General features: G+C 40.7%; 1 protein-coding gene across 2 annotated transcripts; it reads left to right on the top strand.

Moving 5' to 3' along the window:
* The first annotated feature begins 115 nt into the window (after positions 1 to 115).
* On the top strand, positions 116 to 19,032 carry LOC308075474 (putative carboxypeptidase X1). Of its 2 annotated transcripts, XM_080415380.1 has the most exons (15): positions 116 to 504; positions 1,904 to 2,077; positions 5,290 to 5,399; positions 5,704 to 5,843; positions 6,085 to 6,169; positions 6,285 to 6,450; positions 6,725 to 6,816; positions 7,696 to 7,819; positions 11,846 to 12,042; positions 12,733 to 12,912; positions 13,365 to 13,562; positions 14,347 to 14,443; positions 16,248 to 16,387; positions 16,860 to 16,962; positions 17,795 to 19,032. In XM_080415380.1, exons 1-15 carry the CDS (start codon positions 120 to 122, stop codon positions 18,094 to 18,096), a joined length of 2,493 nt encoding a protein of 830 aa, XP_080271506.1. In that variant the 5' UTR covers positions 116 to 119; the 3' UTR covers positions 18,097 to 19,032. The 2 variants fall into 2 exon arrangements, with proteins under 2 accessions (XP_080271506.1, XP_080271507.1); XM_080415381.1 differs by lacking the exon at positions 1,904 to 2,077.
* The last annotated feature ends 458 nt before the right edge of the window (positions 19,033 to 19,490 follow it).

The raw sequence follows: 19,490 nt of genomic DNA, 5'->3' as shown, positions 1-19,490 counted from the left end.
CACTTTTGAGTTTGATGACCGTTCCCCTCTTGCTTTGTAGGGGCAGAACTACAGCGACAGGATGACTGGTTCAACAGTTGGTTTGGATTCAAGAGACATTTCTGCAGGGAACAGTCAGCATGGCAGGAGTTCTGCGCCTGTCTGTGTTCTTAACTTTATGTGCATCATCATTAGTACTTATTTCAGCATTAAGGTCAACTGACGAGAACACAACAGCATCTGCATTGGATTTAAATTCAACAGTGACTCCACGAAGCCTTAGTTCTTCTACTACAGTGATTCCCACGATCAGTCTTAATTCTACACGGGAGACGGGTGAATCCACTACTGCCCACGCACCACCTACCACAACACGACTTGCATCTACGACCACTTCTAAGCCCAAAACAACATCCAGACGACCCAGACCCACAGCTGGTAGCGCTCCATTTCACACCGAAGATCTGAATGAAGGACCTGATGATAAGAAACGTGTAGCTAAAGAGGAAGGGCCCATAGAATTAGGTAAGGCGGGTTTTACCTACATTTACATCATTTCGCGGTGAATAGCAGTAGTGGAAAAAATACTTCTTATTTTTTTTACTTAAGTAAAAGTATAAATACTGCAATAGAAGTACTCTGTTACAAGTTAAAGTCCGGAATTAAAAATGTGCTTGAGTAAAAGGTATTGGTATCAAAATGTACTTTACCAAAAGTAGAAATTACTCATGCAGAATGTCCCATTTCACAAGTTTTCAAATGTGTAAAATGTCTCGAAATCTTTTGAAAATAGCGGATCTACAAGCTCACAATGCTAGTGGAAGTAAAAATACAGAAATTTTGAAATACTCCAGTAAAGTCAAATGTACTTCGTTACTTTGCACCACTGGCACAGTAAAAGTCATTACTCGTAAAGAGTGATGGATCCTTTCCTCTGACCTAGCTGTAGAATACGTATTATTATGATTCTGACGTTTTCAATTGAAAACATCAGAATCATAAATACATCTACGAGAGTTGTATTCTACAGCTACCGCTGACCTATCAAACTGATGGGTAGCTATTTATAGTGCACCTTAATTAAAATATGAGAATTACATGATTATGAGTAGGCTATCCCCGTTTGGAACCTCACTCCGCTGAGCTAGTAGGAGAGTGAGGTTCCGAACGGGATTAATTATGAATAAACTGTGAGACGAATGTTCTGGGTGTCTGTCTGTACCATACTCGGTCCATCGTATGTATGTGTGCGTGTGTGTGTCAGTGTTGCCAGATCGTGTGAGACAAATAAGCAACCAGGTCTTGCAAAACAAGCCAAAAAGAAGCAACTTAAGCCACATGAGCACTTTAAACCTATATGAATGGACTATTTGAAAATAGCATCGCGACTTGTTGTGAGCTTGTAGATCTGCTTTTTTTTCCAAAAGCTCTTGCAATATAGAATGTGGAATAATTGGATTTTTTAAAAAACATTCTAACACAAATGCTCCTCTGGGCACAACATTTTCATGAAAATATTTGAGAACCACTGGTTTAAATAAGTGTGTGTGTGTGTGTGTGTGTGTGTGTGTGTGTGTGTGTGTGTGTGTGTGGTAGCTGGCTGTCAGTGTGTTCTCCACATAATTGTATCTGGTGGTATGGTGAAGTGCTTTACTTTACCCCTGAGTTATCTGATGAAAAACCTGTTAGCCCCACCACTGGAAACAAAGAGAGATGGGAACATTTGTGGGAGCTAATATTCCCTATGTTTAATATTAGGCTTGAATTCATTTATTCTAGAATTGAGTTTCTTCTATGGACTCTTGTCAGCTACGTAAATCAGAATTATGCAGTTAAACCCCTGCAAATCAGATATTTTAAAGTCTTAATGCTATACTGTGAAAGGTATTGCCGGGAGAGCCTAAAATACTGTGCATTTTTATAGCAAGGAGATCCATCAGAAGCATTCTGGTAGCAAAGAAGGACAAACCTGTTCCGAAGAAGCCCAAAGTCCTCCCCAAGAAGCCACCCACCGAGGTTAAACCCAAGGTTGTTAAGAAAACCAAACCTAAAGTCAAACAAAGTGTGCGCCAGTCAATATCCACGGACACAGTGACACGTATGTATGGGGACTAGCCCTGGAAGCCTATATACAGTATGCTGATCAGACCATGGTTCCCTATGGTGTAGTGTTTGGTTTTACCTTAGAGTTATTTATGTATAACTCATGGTGTTAACCACCAGCTTGGGGGGTGCTATTTTGCCACAAGTCAGATAGTTCTGTAAGTCGTCTGTCACAAAAACCTGTGCAACATCGACTTTCAAATACTCTGATTATCTTATGTGTCAAACTCAGCCCATCTGGCACCCAAGAAAGGTAAATCAAACCATAAAAGTTTTTCAAGAAGCTATTTATGGACCAAGGTCTGTCGATGGGATTCACCAAGTGATGTGGCTGTTCCCTTGCTTATGCAAAAAGACATACTCTGTATATAGAGCAAAAGTATTGTACTGTAGACATTAGACTAATACCTTAAACAAGCGATGTGCTAATGTGTTAATGTCAAAATGCAGGTAACCTGCTTAATGCCTTGATTCCTTTTGCAAAATGGTAAGTTTGCCAGAAAGCCTATTTCAAAACGTTGTGGTAAAACTTTAACCATTGTTGAATCATAACTCCACTTCAATCAATGTTGGGAACAGATTACATAATACATGCCCTGCTGTTCCATGGGGGCTTGTAGTCTAACCAATATTCAGAATTCCCTGCTCATCTCCCAACACCATCCCTCTTTCTCTCCCTATTGGTCCTTATCCTGCTCTCTTTTTCCCTCTGTTCATTTTTCCTTTCTCAGAGACACTACATAATAGCTATCACACAAGTGTACAAACACACACATTCTCCCACACACAGATGCTGACAGAGGTCGTGTGGTTTAGGGACGGTGTTAGTTTCTTCCCTGTTTGTTTCCCTCCTGACCCTTGAACCTTATATCCCCTGGAATCCAGAAGCCCACACTTATCTCTCAGATTCTCAAAGCAAAGCTGGAATGAAGACTCCAGATGCGGTGTGTGTTTGTGTGTGTTTGTGTGTATGCACGCGCTCGGGCAGTCGTGCACTAGAGTAGAAGCTGTACCAAAGGCAGAAATGTAGTGTATGAAAAGGTCAGTGTAACGAGTACATCGGCCCAGTGGGAGTACTACTAGGATGGAGAGAGAGGTCTCTCTCTAGTGACCTCACACTGGATAACATTTCCTCCAAAATAAGTGCCAATAGGCAGCATTTGTTGGACATAAACCACTTTGCATTAAATTCTATGTTAACGACATAGTGTTCTCGTAAGTGAGTAAGAGTTTCACAAGCTTGTCGTCACCTCTGCCAATCAGAAGTACTTAAACTGTAACGCACACATGATAGCTGCCTTTTACAGTATACCTATAGTTGAGGCTGACTACAGACTTGATGTTGTATGTGTATTTCTTTGTATCCGTCAGCGATGGACTAATGAGTAGGATATCCTAAAGAGAGAGACTTACAAACCAATTCATTGTTGTATTTGGTGTGTGAGAGAGAGGAAAGGCAAAGTCCCAGTGATTGTAAGCTTCAGTCAATGAGGTTGGACAAAGATATTACTCTCACGCACGAACGAACAGACAGACACCCATACATGCACAGTAACTTATTAAAGGTTACAAGCATCATCATGATGCCAAGTCCCTTTGGACAGGCTTTGGAAAACATTAGTGGTTTGGCTAAAAACATAAAGTAGGTCAGTATCAGCAAAGCCTTAGTTAGAACCATTACTCTGGAGTGGAACTATGTTCTGAATCACAGCCAGCTCAGCTGGGATCCTAAAGGCTTACAAGGCAAAACATTTATTGTGGTCAGCTTTCATAGAATTTGTATACAGTTACGGAAAACATTCTGTGAACCTTTGAAAGCATTTTCAATTCTACATTAATTGCTCCTGAAATATGGCCACATTTTGATTGAAGTCATAATAGATAAACACAAATTATATAAACATTGCACTCTTTCATTTCTTCATTGAACACACAATTAATTTAAATTTGGGAGTCTTCAGGGGGTAGCAATAAAAGCAGCTGGCAGGATGAGCCAGTGCTTGGAGAGACATGAGAGAGCAAATCAAGCTGAGCTCTGCCGACAGTGACAGTTTTATCTGTCTACTCACACTGGGTGTAGTGAAAACTAAGGCAAGTTGGAGGAAATATTGCAGTATTTCTTAGTATACAATCTCTCTCTCTCTCTCTCTCTCTCTCTCTCTCTCTCTCTCTCCCCCCTTAACACATGCCATTTTATTCTTCAATGTCTCCTTTCTCTGTGCCCCTCCCCTGTATTTACCAAAACCTGTTCTCGCTACGCTGCTTTCTCTAACTTTTGGCTTACATGCTTTGTAGAATCGATACATTAATCTCTCCGCTATTTACTAGTATGGAGGATTCTTTTTGTGTGCGTGTGGATGTGTGAGTCTGTGCTTGCCTGCACCTACTGTATGGCTGCACATGTTATGTGTATGCCTATGTACATACTTTTTGTATGTATGTTTTCAAACGCACACATATCTGCAACTGTGCGCATCTGTGATTGTGTATTCACTGCACATTTGTGTTTGTGTGTCGTGTCACTTCTTCTTGCCTATTTTGATAGATGCTAGTTAAACTATGCAGATGTACAGTATGTTGGTTACTTGTTCACATATAGTGTGTATGGTACTAAGATACACTGTTCTTGTCCAAAATGCTAAGAATGTTTTTTTTAGATAGCATATTGTTAGACAGACGTTAGGTTTGCTATTTTTCCAAGTTTACTTGACCATTTACCCTGTTGTTTGTTATGCTTCATGCCACTTACTCTGATATTGCACATTTTAAAGCTTGATTTATACTTGGTTGCGCATCATGTCTCACACCAAAATTGCAGATCTACAAGCACACAGCTCACAGCGCATTGTGAGCTTGTAGTTTAGTTTCGTTTATTTTGTACTTTCTTTATATATTGTTTTGCGGCCATAGCTGAATGGTTAGACAGCCTGCCTTGGGAACCGGAGGCCCCGGTTCGATTCCAGGCCAGCAATGTGTCGAAGTGTCCCTGAGCAAGACACTTAACCCCTAACTGCTCTCCCCTCCGTGCTCCTCTGTGGGCAGCACTCAGCTGTAAAGCTGAAACTGATTGTCCCCTGCGGGATGAAAAAGGTCTCAATTATTTGCAGTCACAGACACCAACGCGCAACTAAGCATAAATCGGGCATAAGTTGCTCTGTGAAAATGCCTAAATCGTGTGTGATAACGGCTTCCTGGCATCCCTGCCAGAATGTCCTCCTCTGGGCCTGGAGTCTTTGAAGGTGAAAGACACGCAGCTGAAGGCTTCTTCCTACAAACGCAGGGGCCTGGGCCCCCACAGAGGTCGACTTAACATCCAGGTGACTAGCCAGGAAGTATCCAAAGGAACGTGATTACTGTTGTTTTTGTTGTTCATGAATATTGCAACTGAAATAAGAAATTATTTAAACAAAGACAGATCCTTTTCTAGTGATAATAATGATAATAATAAAAGATGTTGCTTATGACATTTAGAAAAAAAAAATAATATGGTCAGTTTGAATAAAAAAGACAGCTATGAAAGCTACATGACACGCACCTTCATTTGTTGGCCAGGAACTCTGTATAGTGCCTGGGCTTGTGCCTTAATGTTCTATATGTGTGCATGCATGTGTCTTTGTGTAGTCTGGGGTACATGACGGGGATATCTACGATGGAGCCTGGTGTGCTCAGTACAGAGATAAGAAGCAGTGGTTTGAAGTGGATGCCCTGAGACCCACGCGCTTCACTGGAGTCATCCTGCAGGGGCGCAGCTCCATCTGGAGGTCATAATGCATAATATTATAGTAATAATAGAAACATATGTCAAATTATGGACCTACCGGTAGTCTTCTAAAGTGATTGCACTGTTTCACTTATAAATAATATCATAATATATATATTTAATGTGTTAACTTTTTTTTTTATGTAAAAGGTAACATGTAAAATGTTACCTTTTATACATTTTCCTATCTATCTATCAAATATATTTACTTGTGTCTGTTTGTAAATGTTTTCAAAACTCAGCTGGGACGTAGTGCATTCTTACAAAGTACAATTCAGCAATGATTCCTTGGTCTGGAAGCCTTGTATGAACGGGACTAAAGAGGCAGTGAGTTATCTTTATATGTTATTGTGACCTACAATTGTGAACATAATAAATTAACCTTTTTATTATACCCTGCTAGTACTTTGTCAAATGTTACCCTGTTGTGACGATGTTTTAGGTGTTTGAGGCGAGTCAGGACTCTTCAGAGACTCCCGTGCTGGCTCTTTTTAACGCATCATCAATGGTGGCACGCTTCATCCGTATCAACCCTCAGACCTGGTACGAGAATGGAACTGATGGGAGCATTTGTCTCAGGGCTGAGGTGCTGGGCTGTGCCCTCCCAGGTACTGCATAGTAGCCATCATATTGTTTTTCTTTTGATTTCTTGATTTATTTGTGAGCTACTTTACTGATCAAGCTATATTTGTCATCCATAGGCAACATTATTGACAAATTCATGACAGCATTTACATTGTGGGAGCTCCATAATTCACCCATAGTGCCTTTCCTAGGCAAACTTAATAACCACGTACCACTTCATATCCATAGATGTTTAGGTTTGACAGCTGGGACATAATGGTATTGTGTCAACTGTTTTCATTCTTTCTGCACCTTCAGATCCCAACAATATCTATCCCTGGCAGACTGAACCTACTGGATCCAGAGACAAACTGGACTTCAGACACCACAACTACAAGGAGATGAGAAAGGCAAAGGGACACATTATCACAGTGATAACGATGCAATAATCATGATGACAGTTTAATTTCACAGACAGTACCATAACATGGCAAATAATACACAGATTATAGACAGTGGACTGCACACATCACAACCGTATGTTTCCAGTTAATTTACTCTCTAAACTCTCAGCTTTCATCAAATAGTGTAGAAATAATATGTCTGACCATCCGTGACTGTGTGTTTGCAGTGAGTCTAGAATGTGTACACCATGTGGTCAGTGCGCCCACTTTCTGTGGTCTCAGACTCACCAGAGAACAAATATTACTACCACAGGGCTGTTTGGAGAGACTGTAGTGAATTTGACCACTAGACTACAGCAGGGCTTCTCCTACCACTGATGGGAGTCATTCTGCTGTCATTTATTTCAATAGAATGTCAGCTTTTGATTTATACCGTTACCTTTTTAGGGCTTACCGATATTTTGGCTCTGGTGGGTGTCCAATATCCATTTGGGCTCTGGTGGGGGCCCAAATATCCATTCTGGCTTTATGAATGGATATTTGGGCACCCACCAGAGCCCAAATATCCAAATGGCAAACCAGAAGTAGCACTCAACTACAAATCTCCAAAATGAATACTAAAATATATGAAAAATCACACATCCCATTCCTCACAAGTCTTTTAAAATCCAAATATAATGCAATTATAATTTTAACTGTTAAGGCTGTCCATTTTTCTTACCTTTATTATATTTACTTATTTCAGTTTTGTAAATAAGCCATGTGAGTATGAAATAAACAACAGCAACAATCTTAACCCAACATAAGTCAGTGAGGGAGAGAGAATCCATATGAACCAGCTTTAGAAAAATCAAATGTATCATGTTATCCTCCTTGTTTTCCCAGTTGATGAAGTCAGTAAACGAGGCGTGTCCAGACATTACTCGTATCTACAGCATTGGGAAGAGCCACAAGGGCCTCAAACTGTACGTCATGGAGATCTCTGACAACCCAGGAAAACACGAACTTGGTAAGTTAGACAGCTTTCAAGTTGATAGAAATTACACAGATATTCTTGACGGCAAACTCCCATTGCACAGTCTGAAAGTAAAATTGGACACGGTCTACCACACCACACTGAAGAGGAGCTGTGCTCTAATTGTTGTTGTTTTATTTTCTTGTTTTCAATTAGTAAATGGATGCCTGTGGCAGATTTGGATGACCCAGACTGGCTTCATGATCTCGCATTTTTGGTGGATTTAACAGAGCACTTAAATGTGCTTAATGTTAACATGCAAGACTGAAACAAAGTTGTTGCTAAATACAACGACAGCATTCGTTTAAGTCTTCGTTTAACTAATTTTAATTAAGTTTAGGTTTTTGTCCATCCAGCACACATTGTATTCATATATCATATAAAAAGATGCATTGCCTTTTAAAACTATGTAAAAAAAAAATTGCCGTTACTTCAAGCTGCCCAAACATCCATTTAGAAAAACAACAAATTGTAACCATTTAAATTACTTTGTCAGCTGGGTTCCATTGCACTGATGAAGTTCATTTTTGTTTCCTCCTTGTCAACTTTAGAACAGTTAAAGCAACCATCATCAACCTGTTCAATTTGATCAGATCAGTTTGGTATGATTTACTGTCCTTACTTACTGCTATGCAAGTCCCACTTCTTGCTACACTGCTTCCCCAGGGATTCTCCTCCCATGCAAAGAAATCGCTTCTAATGCACAACAGATGCAGGGTAAGAGCTGCAGCCCCAACCCTCAGTGTAGAAAGCTGCACAGACAGACAGACAGACAGACAGACAGACAGACAGACAGACAGACAGACAGTTAGGCACTGTGTAGAGCATACAGTATATCACTGCAGAGCCACACAGCCCGATGACCCTCCTCACTTGCACTCAGCAGTAGATGTGTTTGCTTTGGCCCCTTCAAAGCCCACATGACATCCTGCCAACTCTGGCAACTGCTGAGTAGAGACCTCCCCGCCAAAACCCACAGTAGTAGAGGCACTGCCAGACAGGAATACCAGAGGCAATGAAGGGGTGCACTGCAAAAATATTGTTGATTTTACCAAGTTATTTGATGTCTTATCTGCCTATCTGAAGTGGAACTGGAAAATTTTGTTTTTCAATAATTTCTTTACTCAAGTAACTTCAGTCACAACTTAAGAATGTAATAATAACACATTGTTTTAATGAATATAAAATTAGAAATACGTTTATTTTGTTTGGTGATGAATGGATCTGCTTTTAATTGCTCTGAGGGAGCACACTAGTAGTACTACTACCCTACCAAATTAAGAGGCCCTCTGAATTCCCCGATAGTACATACTAGAAGATCCAAAACCACAAGTGGTAGCTGGGGTGGTGGAGGGTGAGCAGCTACTCCTAAAAGGGCAGTACCAGTAGCATAGAACGCAGAAAATGAGGAAATGAGCCATGTAAATGTCCCTGTTTAAATGGTGAAGTGTATGTCATTGGTTGAGAATAAAAGTGTGGAGCTGAGGCTGACCAATGTACGGCTGACCAATGTACGGCTGCCAACGGCTGCAGTGTTTCCTTACTGAACTTGCTCTATGCATTTCATGCGCAACGCTCATGAGTCAAATATTCTTAAACACATAAACACTAACACTAACTAACTTTTGCGGGCATGTCATAAATAGGCGATAATAATTTGGCAAAAAAAAGGTTGAACATTCACAACAGTTGCAAATGTGACGCATTGTGAGCTTTTAGATTGGCTTTTTTTCTGTGAAGAGAACTGATGTAGAGGTGGCCTGGGGCCGCTGGCGTAGCGGTCCAGGCACCTAGGCTCAGTGTAGCCTGACAGCGTGTTGCGGGTTCGAGTCCTGATCCTTTGCTGCATGTCACTCCCCATCTCTCTCCCCATTTCCTGTCAGCCTACTGTCCTATCAATAAAGGCATAAAAGCCCAAAAAAAAGAATTGATGTAGAGGGAAAAAAAGGTATAGACCCTCACCGACCCCTTTTAATGAAGTCTATAGGGTTTAAGTGGTTAAATTGGAACAAATTACATCATTACAAAAATGTTATTATTTATTCTTGTTAATAATTTAGAAACTATAGGACTATACAATCCTTCAGTGTCAGTAAAAACATGACACCAAAACATGGAGTTAAAAATGCCCCCCTCATGCAGTCTTCAGTCACAGTGCCACCGGGAAACACTACAAAGACAAATCCAATCACACATGACTGGCTAGTCTTTGCATGGCACCACTGGAGATACTTGGCCTCTCTACAAGGGAAATGCATTGCTTGCTTTCTTCCCTCCTCCCAGTCAACTTGACCTAATTCCTTTTTTTTCACCCTGAAAGTCTTCTTTTTCCAGGGACTTGTGTATTCTAACGTTCCAGTCAGTGACTGAGGTCTCCGAGTTGTTACGCTTTTTCCTGACCTTGCATCTGACAGTGGTTTCAATGGGAACACATACAGTAGGGCCAGAGTCCTAGAAATCAACCCATGTTCCCTTCCCCCTGTTTATACAAATGAATGTCTTTCTAATGTGTTTTACAGAACAGAAGAAACAGGAGGGGAAAATCTGTGATTTTCAGTGTTATGACCATGTAAGAAAGGCATGATAAAACCCAGTTATGTGGGTTCATTCTAACCCTTGATTTATACTTGGTTACGTGCTGTGTCACGCATGAAGTATGAATCACCCTGAACCACTTACTGTATTCTTGGTAAAACAGACCTGAGTTACAACTGTACTTGGACTGATCTCTTCACCAAAAATAGCCGATCTACAAGCTCACTATGTAGATCAGTTATTTTTGAGGGTTCAAGTGGTTAACCCCTCCCCTCTTCTCCTCTCATGATTCATTAGTCCTTGAGTTGCACTGTTTTGACCTATGAAAATGACCCTGTAATATTAATAATCTTATGTCTAGAAAAGTAGACGTCCTGACAACAAAATTAAAAATGTAATGGTGTGTAAGTTATCTGGACAGCTTTTTGGCTTGGCACATCAGAAAGATGTTGCAATGATTTCATTGTTGAATAATTTCAACGTTGTTGTTATCTCCAGGGAGTGCAGGGAGTATGTTTTCTCTCCTGTGATTCTGTCTGTCTGTCAGCTAATCTTGGGCACAGCTGGACCGATCAGTGTGAAACTTTGCACGCACACTACCAGTAGGCCCAGTAACAACTTCCACCCCAAATGTTTTTAAAACAGCCTCATGGTGGCGTTATAACATATTTTCTCTAATGAATCACCCAAAGCACTTAGAGCATGTTTTTTATCTAACTGTTGGGCATTCTTAAAATGTATGTTGTTAAAAGTTGAGTTTGGCCATTATAGACCTATATGATATGGGCCTCTTAGCAACAGTTTAGCAATTGAGCAATTTACATTTAAAAAGAGATATATAAGGCACAGCGAAAGACAAGTACATGAAAGGCAAATAAGTAGTCTGAACATGGTATGGCAAAATAGCTCAAATAAGACAGTTTGTGAAACTGACAACACCGTTGCTTAATCAGAGAGTTTCAGACATTCCTGCAAAGTGACCTGTTTTCCCTTCTCTATTAGGAGCTATACAATACCTATAAAAGACATATATATAAAATATATGTATTTAGGTTAGAATTTCGTTTTTTGTATTATGGAATTATTGGACTGCATCCTTGAATTGCCTGATGTGACTGTTAAATGGAAAAACTAATATTGCTTAAAAAAGGCATATCACTCCAAATATATTAAAGAGACAAAAAAACGTTCCCAAATCGCCGGTCTCTGAATATACAAGACCCTTTAGTGTTGGTACAGACGTCTCTTGTACTTGCTTTGGCCTCCAAACCATTTAGTGATCTCCAAGCTAAACACATATAACTTAATGACAGCTTCACCAATGTTGAATACAGGTACTTCTAACAGAGTATTGCTACATCGGTATGTAGATACTTTTACTTCTTAATTCGGAATACTTCTTCCACCACTGGCTGGCACATGTTAAACACTTGACAGAGCACTCACTGTATTGAATTTCTACCTGGGTTTTCATGCCCCCTACAGGCGAGCCGGAGTTTCGCTACGTGGCCGGGATGCATGGGAACGAGGTGCTGGGCAGAGAAATCCTCCTCAACCTGATGGAATACATGTGTCAAGAGTACAAACGAGGTGACCAGCGTGTAGTTCGTCTGGTCAAGGAGACACGCATCCACCTACTGCCCTCCATGAACCCTGATGGATATGAGAGGGCCTTCAAAAAGGTCCTGTTATATAATTTACAATAGTTATTTCATTTCATTTCATTTTATTTGTGCTTCTATGATCATGCACTTTGCTGACTTATAATCTATTGATTTTATGACATTACTAAGTGCAGTAACTTAGTAAAACCGGAATTTGTTTGGTGGTATTATTAACACAGAGGCAAGGACAACTTTGACCTCACATAAATCAATCAAATGTTATTTAAATTGCACTTTTCATACAATCTAATGCAGCACAAAGTGCTTCACATAACAGAACATATAAAATAATAATAATACAAAATTTAAAAAACAGTCAAACAAAAAGACAATAATACTGAATATGTTTGAATGAAAAAGATTGCAGTTAATAACTAAGAGATGGAGACTGGAATAAAATAGAGTGAATAAACAAAGATGAATAAATAAAGGAATGGTCAAATTCAGGCCTAACAGAGACCAAAACTCCCTAGTTAAAGGCCAGGCTAAAAAGGTGCCCTATCACCTGTTAATTCAAAAGCAAGTATTTGTCCGTGTCATGTCAGTTCACGTTATTGTGAGCCCTACTGTTTGTATTTCTTCAATTGTCTTGTGTTGATTTGTGATTGTTAATATTGGGTTGTCACTGCACTGTGCCTCCAAGCAGTTTCAGTGTATGAGCCTTATACTTGGCAATGAAGTGTTTCTGATACAGATGTAATCTCCCAGGGTTCAGAGCTGGCAGGGTGGGCCGAGGGACGCTACAGCTATGAGGGCTACGACATGAACCACAACTTTGCTGACATCAACTCCATCATGTGGATGGCCATTGAGCTGGAGACGGACAAGTCAAAACTCATTAACCACTACTTCCCCATCCCTGAGCAGTACGCCTCAGAGGAGGCCTTTGTAAGTTTCAAGACACGTCTTCTAAACAGTTTTTTTGACTGGTTCAAAATCACACCTGTGTCACAAACTTAGGTTTAATCTGCTTGGAGTATGCTACAGGTCCTTACATAGCATTTTTTTTCTTTTTTCCATGTGATTAATTCACCCTGAAATACACTGGACACAAACTGTTGTTAATACATTTACACAGAATATTACACAGTGATAAACCATAATTTTTACTTGTAAGAAGGTCAGTTAAATAAAGAGACCAACCTGTATGAATGAGGCATGAACTATATGAATAGTTTCGATGTTTTGTGTATCGTTTATTTGTCACGCCCCTGTTGTGTAAAGACCTTACCAAGTTAGGTGGGCTTTACTCTATTAAGACTATCTTGAGATTGAACCTTATTTATGTTCTTCTTCACAAACCTTTTCCTGTGTTCTTGATTGACAATCTCCACCACCAGGTGGCACCAGAGACGCGCGCCGTCATCAACTGGATGCAGAACATCCCGTTTGTGCTGAGTGCCAACCTCCATGGGGGGGAGCTAGTTGTCACCTACCCCTTTGACATGACGCGGGACTGGGCTCCACAAGAACACACCCCTACTGCCGACGAGAGCTTTTTCCGCTGGCTTGCCACTGTCTACGCCAGCACCAATCAGGTTATTCCTAATGTTATTAATGATCATAACCATAGTCATATTTTATCAAGGTGTCTGTGGGTCCTTAACCACTTACACCCTATATAATTACTTTGTTGACTGGGGCCCCCCAGGGGCCTTTTCTAGTAGGTCCCCTCCTTTTTTGCCTCTACACCAAATCTCTGGTGGTATAAAAGTAGTTTGAGAAAAGTTAATACTCAATGTGGTTAATTTTTCCAAAGCCTGATGCTGATGCAGCATGTTTGTTTTTGTTAAGTTAAGTTTAGATCTTAATTCAATTGTAAAACTTCCTGATACCTGCAGCCACCCTGTTTATATTTATAGTTGATGTCAAATATAGAATGCAGCTTACAGTGATTTACGAGCAGCTCTATGACAAATCTAACAGGTAAAGAGAAAGAAATGGCAACTTTCCTTTAAAGGAAATGGCTCCTTTATTATTAATCAATTTGATCATTTAGACAGTTGACATTCACTGTTCAGTTAGTCTGCCCCAACGCTCCTGATTTCGTGTATAGAGGGGCGGGTGTATAGAGCCGGCGAGAGACTGCGCCTGATCCCATTGGTTCACCGATCTGTCCGTCAACCCCCGCCCCGTTAACACAACATTACGAGCGACGCCCACTGCACTCTGGTTGGTTGGGAAATGAAACACTTCCTCATACCCAGTACAGGCTATGGTTGGGCCAGGCTTTTATTTTTTAGGTAAACTAAACAATAAAAGCCTGGAGATCGAGGCTACTGTTCAGTTAAAACTAATTATTTCATTTTCGTATGTGTATAGGTGATGTCCAACCCTGATCGCCGACCCTGTCACAACAAGGACTTCCTGCGATTCAATAACATCATAAATGGAGCTCACTGGCACAATGTTCCTGGAAGTAAGAGAGACTTCAAGTTGTCTGTCTGTCTCGCTGTCTGTCTGTCTGGACAGATTATACCCATACCCAGTAGTGATGAGCGGGTCGACCCGTAACCCGCGGGACCCGCGGGTCAACCCGCGGCGCGGGTAGGTCGAGTCAGGATTTCAGAGAAAATTATGCGGGCTGAGGGTGAGCGGGTCAGCCGCTCTCGACGAAAAAAATAAAAAAAAAAACCTATTTTGACCAACATGCTTGTTTATTCAGCCCATGACAATGTTGTGCTACTGTAGACATTTAAAGGGACTTTGGGTACTTAAAAGAGCGCTATATAATATATATATATATTCCCACCGCGGGTCGCGGGGCGGGTTGAGCCATAGATTTATATATGGGCTCGCGGGGCGGGTTGAGGCGGGTCGCGTACCGTCGCGGGTTGGGGCGGGGCGGGTCATGAAAAAACCCGACCCGCACATCACTAATACCCAGAGTCATATAAGGAGAGTTGCATCACCTCTGTTCACTTCATCGGGTCAGTCTTCTACAGAGCCTTCTATTGGCGAATAGTGACAAAGTACTGAACCGGAAGTTACAGAATGCACTGGAGTCTATGAGCGTTTGTCACTATTTCGAGTTTACATAAACCACGTGACCGGCGCTGTTTCTTCCCCCTAGTTGACGTAACTCTCCAATAGAAGGCTCTGTCCATACCGTATGGAGATGCCTGACGTCTTAGTACTAAGTAACGTGTAGTACTAAGTAACGTGTAGTACTAAGTAACATGACGCACAGCCAATATGGAGATCCCTGACGTCAGTGCAAATCACTGTTGTTAAGCAACGGTTTATGTTGTTTGATATTAGATCAGCGAGAGAGGAGGGAAGGGATGGGGAGAATGAGAGAGGGAGAAAGATCTCAATAGAATACAAGTATTCTGCTTGTAAAGTTCAAGTTGTCAGTCTGTGAGTCTGTCTGTCTCTCAGTACAAATCGGCATTGAAATGCAACTGTGTGTGTGGCATTAGACGAGAGCTCAATCAGCGAGAGAGAGTCTGGACATAATTTTATTCCTATATATGGACATGCCTGACATGCCACAAAATGCTGTTGTGAGGCAATGTTTTTTGTCATGTGTAACATCAGACCAGAGCTTGATCAGCGAGAGAGGGGGAGTGAGGTGCAGTGTCCACCAAGATGTTGTATCCTGAGCGCTGCGCCTGTTTTGAATTGTTTACAACGGGAGAGCCTCGTTTTTGGAAACAACAGCAGCGTGGTGTGGCATGGTGTGAGCATTGTATCCAATGCTGGGTACCGAAGCCCATTATTATATGCTAGAGGTTCGGGCCGCTACGTGGCCCTCACACTTACGTCACACGTAAGTGGCAAGGACTCGACCAATATGCTCAACCAATATGCCCCAATATGGGCATATTGGTTGGATCGGCGGTTCTGGACATCTGAATATCCGAACTACACGATGGCGGGCACCGCACTCCCTCGAGTCCTTGCCACTGCACGTTTGAAGTCGCTCGGTCCCATGTACAGTATGCATATGGCCATATATGGGCATAGGGGTCGGATCTGTGGCTCTGGACAATCTGATCTCTGTATCTGTCAGTCCTTGTGCCTTTTATGCCCATATTTGGAGATCACTGATGTCATCAGTATATGCCCATATATGGAGCTGACTGATTTGTTTGCGGCTGATACCATGAAGACACATTGAGGTTAGACAACACACTCCATATTTGGGCGTAGCTGCATTGGGCCGGCCCGCCCTCCCATTAGCCAGTTTTAACATATGATTTGTGTTTCTTTTCTTCCAGGTATGAATGATTTCAGCTACCTACACACCAACTGTTTTGAGGTGACAGTGGAGTTGTCGTGTGATAAGTTCCCTCACGCTAGTGAACTACCTGTTGAATGGGAGTACAACAGAGAGTCGCTGCTAGTCTACATGGAGCAGGTACTTTTTCCTTGGACAGTTTGTTGACTCCTTATCTGTTTTTAATTCTTGTTCCAGACGGACTTGCTTGTCTTAGTTGAAATTTGCATGCAGTTCAACATTTTCCTTGTTATTATAATCATTGTTATTTAGTATTTGTTGCATTTTAAAATTGAGTTACAGGTATTATTCACTGAACACTGCAAACTGTGGTGGCTCTCCTCACTGTATAGAAAACACAACTTTCGCCCGAGTACTGCATGTGTATGAAGTACTCGAGCACTGTTCGAAAACAAGAGTCTGTTGTTTTGTAATCTGTATTATTTCCTACAGGGACATTTTCTTCTCACTGTTAACCCGCCACATGAAGCTGGTTTACGCCTAATTCATGCTTTGTTATTGATATGTCTTTCAGTTGAAATCCAGTCACTTTGCTCAAGAAGACTTAAGCAGGGTAGACAGACATGTGAAATGGGGTCCTTTGTGTTCGTAGGTTCACCGTGGGATTAAAGGTGTTGTTCGGGACAAAGACACAGAGGCTGGTATAGCAGACGTCATCATCAAAGTAGATGACATAGATCATCACATCAGATCAGGTACAGTCCACTTGAAGCCTAAAAACCATTATGGATAATGGAAAATGTAATTGATTGAATTGAAGTATACTGTTAGGAAGGAAGGCAGAGCCAATCAGAGGTCTGACTATTGGACTAAGCCTTATCAAATGAAGAGTCCAGCAAGACAGCCACACACTTCTAAGACAATTTAATCAAATTAGTTAGTTTCTTGAATGTTGTTTCAAAGTTCCTTCAAATATCCTGTGCCTTGAATGAGGACATGTAAGTTCATTTATTTTGTGTAGAATTTCATTGTATTTGATATACAATATTTGTCTTTGGTTTCTTCATGCCACATAGTTGGCTAGCTTAAAGGTTTGAGATGCTAGAAGAATAGTTAATAGGTAATGTTTAAGGCCTCAAGCTTAATGCTGCACTATGTAACTTTCCTATGTAACCCCGGATTTGAACCCAGTACACATTATGTGTACTGTATATACTGTGTGTATATGTATACATACAGTATGCTGTATATTAGTATATGTATTTATTATTATTCCTATTTTTATAAGATATGTCTATTTGTGTTGCTTCCATACATAAGTTTTTCATTGTCAAATTAAGCACGGTAGTACAGTACTTATTGTATAGTCAGTGGAATAGAACATAATGGAATAGACTGTTTTGTATTAAGTCAAGTTGGTTACAAAGTACCTTTATATGTCAAAATAAGCCCAGATTTGAAAGCCCTGCTCTACCGCTTATCTTTCGCTTAATTTCTCCCCATTTCTAAACCTTTGGCTCCCCCTCTCCTGTCCTATACCATCCTGTCTTTTCTTCTTCCTCCCCAACGTTTTCCTTTCGTCCCCAGTGGCCGACGGCGACTACTGGCGCCTGCTGAACCCCGGAGAGTACCAGGTGACCGCCATCGCCGAAGGCTATTATCCCTCCACCCGCACTTGCGATGTGATGTACGACCTCTACCCCACCATCTGTGACTTCCGCCTCACCAAGACCCCCAAGCAGAGATTGAGGGAGATCCTGGCCAAGGGTGGGAAGATCCCCAAAGACCTGCAGCTGCGGCTGCGCCGACTGCGCAAGCTGCGTGTCAGCACCAAGGCCATCAACCAGAGACGTGCCGCCGCCGCTAGGAGGGCTCGGAGGACACGATGATGATGACGAGGGCGATAGTGAAGCAGAGAAGAGGAATCACTGCTGGTATGGAGGTGCTTTTACAATTCATTCTTCATTCTTTGTTTTTTAGGAGGGTGAATTTTAAACTAGCGCAAGTTGAATTGTTTTATAATGTTTTTTAATGAACTTTAGGGACATCATGAAGTGCTTTATAGAGAAAGAACAGAACTCATAAACAAAGCAGACATGTACGCCAGCACAGAGCTCAATGTACATGAGAACAGTTTCACTTTCTAATCCAATATGACCCCATACGATTTAAAGTGTGAACTCAATCTGAACTCTGTGACCACTACTGTTGATGAGAACGAAACAAGGTGCCACGAATGTGCATTGACTACCCTTAATCACCTCTGTTAAGAAAAACATGCTATGAGAAGAAACACTGAGACATAGAGTAATGTTTTTGTAGATGACAGTACATGACCGTGTATGTCTTTTGTATAATTTCTACAGTCAGTTCCATGTCTAAATGCTGGCATTTACATGTAAATATCATTGCAACTCAATAGACAATTAATAAATGATTTCCAAATAAAGCTTTTCTTATAATTAATTAGAATGTCGAAACCATAATGGTTATCTCTACGGTTATAGACTAGCCTTTACATTGAAATCACCCACATTCCTTTCTGCCTCACTTGTTATTGAATTATTTTGTTTCTCATTGTGCTACACAAAGTTTGTAGAGATTTTTTTTTTTTTACACTGGCAGCAAAGTAAATTGTTAAATGATCTGGATGGTCATTCATGGATGAAGTGGAGTGGAGAGGAATCTTGTGAAGATGATCGAAATTTACAAGATTTGTAATTGTTTGACACAACCTGGGCAACTGGTTAATCAATCCTTCCATTGATTAACCAATCAACAATCTGAATCTATTGCAGCTGGGGTGGGTGTTGAGGATAGATGGTAAAAAATGTAATACCATCTGAAATAAGGGGCTGATTAAAAAAGAAAACATGTTCAAGTGATAAAGTATTCTTTTAGGCTAACCCGAACTTATAAGCAGTTTTAAAAAAAAAATAGATCCAAGGAAGCAGAAAATAAATAAATTAACTAGCATAATGAGATTTAATAAAAAGGAATACTACAATAAACTGCTGCAACAAAATACAAGTAATACACAAGGTACATGGGAAAAAAATTGATTGTCCCAATCGTTTTATCACAGAAAATAAACCAAACATAATCTCCACCCAAGGAGATTGTAAATTAATTTTATGATTATTTTGTAAATGTAGGTACAAATTTGGCAAATTGTTGGCCCAATAATTAAGGATGGAGTATATTGAGGAGAATGAATTAAAGGTAGTGTAAGTGATTTGCAAAGTTTCAAATAATTGCAAAATGGGTATATGTTCTGATAGTA

This window comes from Gymnoscopelus braueri, assembly GCF_963280865.1.
Source record: "Gymnoscopelus braueri genome assembly, chromosome: 20".
NCBI classification, from domain to species: Eukaryota; Metazoa; Chordata; class Actinopteri; order Myctophiformes; family Myctophidae; genus Gymnoscopelus; species Gymnoscopelus braueri.
Note: the sequence above shows the minus strand (reverse complement) of the source record. Positions and strands in the feature narration are given on the sequence as shown.

Excerpts from the sequence above, each read along its gene's own strand:
- LOC308075474 (XM_080415380.1), top strand. The coding sequence starts at position 120 with ATGGCAGGAGTTCTGCGCCTGTCTGTGTTCTTAACTTTATGTGCATCA. Across the intron at positions 505-1,903 it reads GGAAGGGCCCATAGAATTAG|CAAGGAGATCCATCAGAAGC; the intron begins GTAAGGCGGGTT and ends GCATTTTTATAG. Across the intron at positions 14,444-16,247 it reads CTGGCACAATGTTCCTGGAA|GTATGAATGATTTCAGCTAC; the intron begins GTAAGAGAGACT and ends CTTTTCTTCCAG.